The sequence below is a fragment of the Gastrolobium bilobum genome, unplaced genomic scaffold (assembly GCF_033153095.1).
Source record: "Gastrolobium bilobum isolate Gb01-03AN ecotype WA unplaced genomic scaffold, APGP_CSIRO_Gbil_v1 utg31892, whole genome shotgun sequence".
Classification (NCBI taxonomy): domain Eukaryota; kingdom Viridiplantae; phylum Streptophyta; class Magnoliopsida; order Fabales; family Fabaceae; genus Gastrolobium; species Gastrolobium bilobum.
Window position 1 is genome coordinate 146635 of NW_026895430.1, and position 6311 is coordinate 152945.

At 41.8% G+C, this 6311-nt stretch overlaps 1 protein-coding gene across 1 annotated transcript; it reads right to left on the reverse strand.

Moving 5' to 3' along the window:
* Positions 1-5607: 5607 nt before the first annotated feature.
* LOC133310832 (uncharacterized) lies at positions 5608-6105 on the reverse strand (the record flags this gene model as incomplete). Its single annotated transcript, XM_061511831.1, has 1 exon — positions 5608-6105. A coding segment is annotated over one exon (498 nt), but the record flags the coding sequence as incomplete, so codon positions are not given.
* Positions 6106-6311: the final 206 nt, after the last annotated feature.

Consider the following 6311-nt stretch of genomic DNA (forward strand, 5'->3'; position numbering starts at 1 on the left):
AGAAGAAAAGTTAGTAAATGAACTGCCTGGTCAAACGTTCCCTACTGTCTTGACAACGTTCCTCAGGAACAGTAGGTTCAATCTGATGGCAAACAGTTGTTCGCTGCGTTATGTATGTGATCCTTCCTGTTTAGAAGAAGGTGAGATAATAATCATTGGAGTTTTTATAAGTACTAAATAAAATAAAAACTAATAAAACAGAAATAACTATAATCAAGAGACAACAGGGTGATGGTTAAAATAGTTTAACAGAAGGAACAGATTTACTGCTTCACTCTTAAAGGGGCTGTTTTCTCTGCTTAAGACTTAGCACCTTTTGGCTTTGTCCCAGTTTCTTTGCCTGCCAACTCCGATTCCTCAGCTTATAGTCTAGATGGCTCACAAGTTTCCATATTCCTTTGGCTCCCTTGACTCCAACAGGTACTTAGTTCAGAACCTTAAAATGGACGAGTTGGCCCCTTATTCCTAAGGTGACCAGTAGCATTTTTGCCATGACATCTACCTTCCCCCAATGGCTAAGCTGTGTGAAATCCCTTCCTTATGGAAGTTCCTTTCTCAGTATGTACCCAATTTCAATTGCGCACAATGAATATAGCTTACTCAGCCAAAGAAATACAAAAAGCTTCGGCCAAGAGTTTTGAAAATAGTTCTTTAAGAGTTTCACAGTTTACCCGTTCCACAGATAGTTCAGCTCATGGCTGATAGTTTAAACATAATTATTCTCAACTGAGATCACATAGACCCAAGATTCAGTCAAGGGATAACGATTGGAACGAAGAGAAAAACACTTATATTAATTTAAAAGACAGTTTACAAAAAAGAGACAGAAAATAGAGAAAGATGGGTATTCGCTCGTGAGGAGTCTTGATGGTTGTTTACAGAGAAGAGAAGAGGGGTTGTCACTTAACTACAGTTACAACTTAAAATTAAACTAAGTTACTAACTACTACTAAGTGATCTCTTCCTTTCGGACTGCAAACCCTCCAGGATTCGATGATGTTTTTGTGTGAGGGTGGTCCTATTTATAGCTGGAAGAGGAGTGGAGAGACTGTAATTCCTTTAGAGCTAGTTGCTTGAATGAGGGGACGGGACTGTGGCAGCAGAGTGTGAAGCTTGCGTGAATTGCTGAATGGAACAGGATTTGGTGATGATTAGTCGTTGTTTGCAGACCTTCCCATGTTTTTCTTCTGTTTTCAGCCAATGAGAACTCTTGATTCTTTGCTCTTCACGTTTCCAGCTGCTCAGTTGGTGCACTGCCTTGCTTTTTAGAAGTCTTTACCTCTACATTACCTGCAAAGTGTACAGAAGCATTAAATGAATGGAGCAGGTGCATTAAATGCGTCTCAGTTCGTTCCCCTTTTAATATATTTTAAAGAAATACGTTACCATCCGTTCCCCTACTGTGTTTTTGTCACAAATGTGTAAAACAAGTGATTTTTATGCTGAAGTTGCTTATCTGATGAGGGAACGTATGGGATTTTGCCATCAAAATGGGCTTAGATGGGAACGAATTTACATCCCATCAAACCCCCCAAAACTAAACTGTTGGTTGTGCTCAAACAACTCAGAAATATTGTATTGGTCTGCCCATTTTAAAAGAATAGCATAACAGAAAGGAACTTGAGCCAGTGAGCAACCATGAACTTTTCAAAAAATGAACTACTCTTCATAGTAAACAGTAAGAGGATTCTGTCCCCAGATAAGAGAAAGTTGCTGATCTTTTGTCTCACTGTCACTCATGGGTTGGTGTTTGCTCTGTCCATTCCTGGATGTGATTCTTCAGAACTTTCCTTTCTGCTGCGTTCCTATGAAGTACAGCTGTCTTCCGTTCCAAGGATTCTTTGATGGGTAAGTGTATGGAAATGTGGAAGAAGTGGTGGTCTGATTTGTGGGATCAAGGAACGTTTAGCTTTTGTGCCCTTGAACTTGGACTTTTTCTGTTTTGAGGGAACACCTTTTCTTGAACCTTTTTCCCCCTTTGGAGGAAGGTTTTCTGGTTTTTCTTAAATTCTTTTGAATGGTTGTTCCCCTTTTTTCTTTGTTTTTCTTCTGTCCCTTTTTGTTCATTGTTGAGTACGTTCCTGGTTCTTTCTGATTGATCAGATGGTGTACGATGGAGGTGAGGTGAGTGTGTGATTCTGTTTTGATCCTTGACAGCTGAATTCATCTGTCTTCAGCAGTACTTACAACATTAAGGCAAGCTGAGAAGTTTCATTGTGGTTACATCTCAAGAACGCTCTCAGAAGTAGGTGTTTGGCATTTTTCCGTTCCTTACCACTTTGAGTTCACACAGATCAGCTTCTTTCAAAAATCTGAGGATTAAATTCCCTGCACTGTTTCTATTTTCAAGTACTCAGAGAAAGAACAAGCATGATTAATCAGCGACTTTGTGTTTCATGTATGTTTGTTAATCCAAAATAATTGGGCAGTCTTAATACTATAACTGAAATGCATGCATGTACCAAACAGTTTGATAAAAAAAAGTCTTTTCTATTTCAAAAAGATTAATTACAAGGGAACAGAAAGAAACTAAATTAAAAACAGAATTGAAAACAACTAAGCTAAGATAAATAGGAGGGTTTCTCCTTTTCATTGTGGAGGTCTCCTGTCCCAAGGGTTCCTCTTTGCAGCTTCAGCTTCCTTGGCTTCATCAATATCCTCCTGGGTTAATGGTCTCCTCTTGAGCAGATCTTGCAATCTGCGGACTTCATTTACAGGGAGCCATTTTTCAGCATCCTTCAGTAGATCGCTGATGATTGCAACCAGGGAGTTGATGGTGGACCTCATCATTGTTCTTCCAGTGCAAAAATGGATGACTTGTTTTTCAACATCCAGCAGTCTCGTTTCCAACTCATAAATTCTCCTGTCCAGATATGTTCCAAAGGCCCTGATGGCTTCTTTGGTTTCCTTACGTTCTTCAGCTTGTTTGGAGACGAGCCTGTTGAGTAAGAGCTCTGCTGTGTGGTTGCGCAGAGAGTTGGAAAGGATTAGGGAGTTAGCTGCTTTAGCAATTTTTCTTTGGACTGCTTGGAGTGTTGATTCATAGGATGCAGCACTGGCTTCCTTGATGGCTGCTTTTATGGTGCTGAGCTGTTGTTCTCTCTCCTTCCTCTGCTGTTCCTGAAGGGTGTTGAAGGTAGAGGAGAGCTGTGCCAGTCCGTCCCTTAGAGCCTGCAGCTCTGCATTGGTGCTTGTCATGTCAAGTTGGGGAACAGACTTCTTGGCTGGCAACCATTTTTCTAATCTCTCCCCCAGCATTTCAAAGATTTCAGCAATCCCAATTTATGATTTTCTTCTAGCTGCGATGGGGATTGCTGCAGTAGGGAAGAAAGTAGGTTGCTTCTTCTGTTGGCTATTGCCAACCGTAGAAGGCACAACGGGTGCTGTGCTGGTTTCATCCGCTGGTGGTCTGGATGATGAGGGCATGGTCGCAGCTTGTTCCTTCATCAGTGGAGGAATTGCCATCCCTTCTTCTTCTGCCAAAGCTCTGGCAAGAGCTTCGTCCCCAGATGTATCGGGACGGATGACAGGAAATGACAGAGGACCTCCCAGATTGATCTGCCTTGGGCCTGTTGTCTTTGCTTTCTTCTTAGGGGGTTCTATGAGAATCCCCTTTCCTTTGTCATTTTTCTTTTGTGGCTGAGCCTCTTGCTCAAACACTGATGTCTCTGCAGCAGATGCTGCTTCTTTGTCTTTCTGTCCCTCTCCTTGTTGTTGCCTAGGAGAGGGTTGTGGGGTGATTTGTTGTGGTGGAGAGTGAACAGGTAGTGGGGACGGAATGTCAGAAAATGTAGAGTCTGAGCTGCTTTGGGACGTCTCCTTGGCAGCTGGTTTGGTTGCTGACATTCTGCCAGCCTTCAGCCTTTTTGCCAAAGGCTCATTGTCTTCACTCTCCCCCTCCTTGTCAGAGAGGGTGATAGGCTTTGCAGAGGATGCTCCTTCTGGCCTATTGCTATTGAGGACCCTCTTTCTCCTCTGACTTGAACGTTCCCCTTTTCTTGGGGGAGGTTTGGCAGGAGATTTTTTCTTGCCCTGTTTGCCATCAGTAGCAACCGGGGCATCCTTCTTCACCTTGGTAGGAGGAGGGATGGTTCTTCTGGCCGGAATGTGGCCAGAGGAGGAGGATTTTGTAGGAGTGGTCTTGGTGGTCTTCTTCAGTGAGGCCACAGGTGTTTCCTCCTCACTATCTCTGGTGGGGGAACGTTCGAGATTGGCAGGAATAGGTTGGGTGGTGTCAATGTAGGTGCTTTTAAGACCGTTCCAGGTCTTAGCATCAAGGATAGATGCCACCTTCGTGGTGTCATCTGGGTGATCCTCTACACCAGCTCTCCTGCAGAGTTTGGTGATGAGGCAGGGGAGGAAGACCTTAGTCTTCCTTATGTCCCTCTGCAAGCTGTTGTCGATGAGGGTTACTGCATCAAAAGGGATGTGCTTAATGATACAGTAAATTTGAAATTGAAGTCCCCAGCTAGCAGAGGCTTCATGAGAGGTGGGGGTGATGTTGGAGTTAGCAAACAGCGCCCAGAACATGGCTATGTCCTTCATGCTCTCCTTGCAGAGAGACCCTTTGTAGTAGTTGGGATTGTTCAGGGCTACTGTCTGCTTCAGATCCTTCTGAAATTTGTACACCTCCCTACTATCCAAATATTCCTAGTATGGACAGTTGGTGACAGAGGGAATATGGAGTACTTCCTGGACATCAGCGGGGAAAATGATACTTGTTTTCCCCTCACTGTGACCACATCAGGTGCCTCCTCTTCGGGCAGCCTCCTCGTCTGGTATAGGAATTCTCCCACCCAGTTCAAGTTCAACTCACGGTCATCACTAGGCTAGTCTTTTATGTAGTTAGGGGTAGATGGAACCCAATTGAATCATTTATGTTTATGGATTAAATTGTTCTTGAATTCTTTTCTTTTTATAATTGAATATTTTTATGTCTTTAATGCTTTCTATGAGTTTGCTCCTTATAGATTGATTTAGGGGAATTGTATGACAATAGGGATGTTGGTGCATGAACCCTGACTTGATAAATTTATCATAATCCTTGTGATCTAGGGATAGATATAGGGTAATTATGCAATCTTGGAATTCTGGATTTTAATGCATGTTTTCTTGGGGAATAATCGGGGAAATAAAGTTCTTTCAAGATTACATAGATTTAGGGTAACAAGGAATTGAATCCTAATTAACTTAGATAGAATTGATTGGCATTATATTAAAAAAAGATTCTTGACTGTTTAATTCATAGCATAACGAGGATATTGGGGGAAGTCGAAACCCTAACTACGCTTGTTTTAATTATTTAATCAATCATCATCTTTTTCAATTGTCTTTTTAATTCTGTTTTTTTTTTAATTGCATGTTATTACTTGTTTTTATTTTAAATTCTTCAATTACAACTCTCTCAAATTCAATTCTTGATTGTCCAACTAAAACGCGATTAGCGAACTAGTGCTTGAAAATCCGATCCTCGTGGGAACGATCTCGTACTCCGGTACACTTTATTACTTTACGACTGGTGCATATGCCGAGTCGCAACAGGAATCCATCCTCAAAGTCACATACAATAGGGATACTCGAAGTTGGCTCCTTAAAGTTACCAACCAATCATCCTAACATAATAAATCTTATATCTCCTGTATTTAGAGCCTTAATCATCTGTAACACTGATAAATATATGGAGTATTTCTTCTCATTCTTAGCAGAGAAATAAATCTTCCCGCTACACCAATAAATCATAACACCATATCTGACAAACCAATCCATGCCCAGAATGATGTGCATATTCATACCCTCAAGCACAATCAGATCAACCATATACTCTTTCTTTTCATAACTGAACTTGACTTCCTTACACCTCAATGAAGTGGAAACTAAATCTCCGATGGCAGTCTTCACTACCATAGGAGGTGTAAATCCATACCAAGGCAAGTTCAAACCATTCGCAATAAAACCCGAAATAAAGGAGTGTGTGGCTACCGAGTCAAACAGTGCATCAAAATCATGGCCATCAATGGAAATGGTACCTTTGATCATATTTGGAGACTTCTCTGTGTCCTGCAGGGTAACTTCATAAACTCGTTCAATTGGAGGTACTAGATGCTCCTAAATAGTAGTGGAAGTCAGAATAGCCTACATCGGAACAGCCTGAATAGCCGTAACCTGTCCTCTTTTCCTCGGGCACTCTTTAGCAAAATATCCTGCTTGACCACAACTGTAGCATACATTTCACCCAATCCGCCCGACACCATAATGAGACACCCCACATTTAGCACAAGTAGGAGTTTTCCCATTCTCAGCTCTTCCGTTTT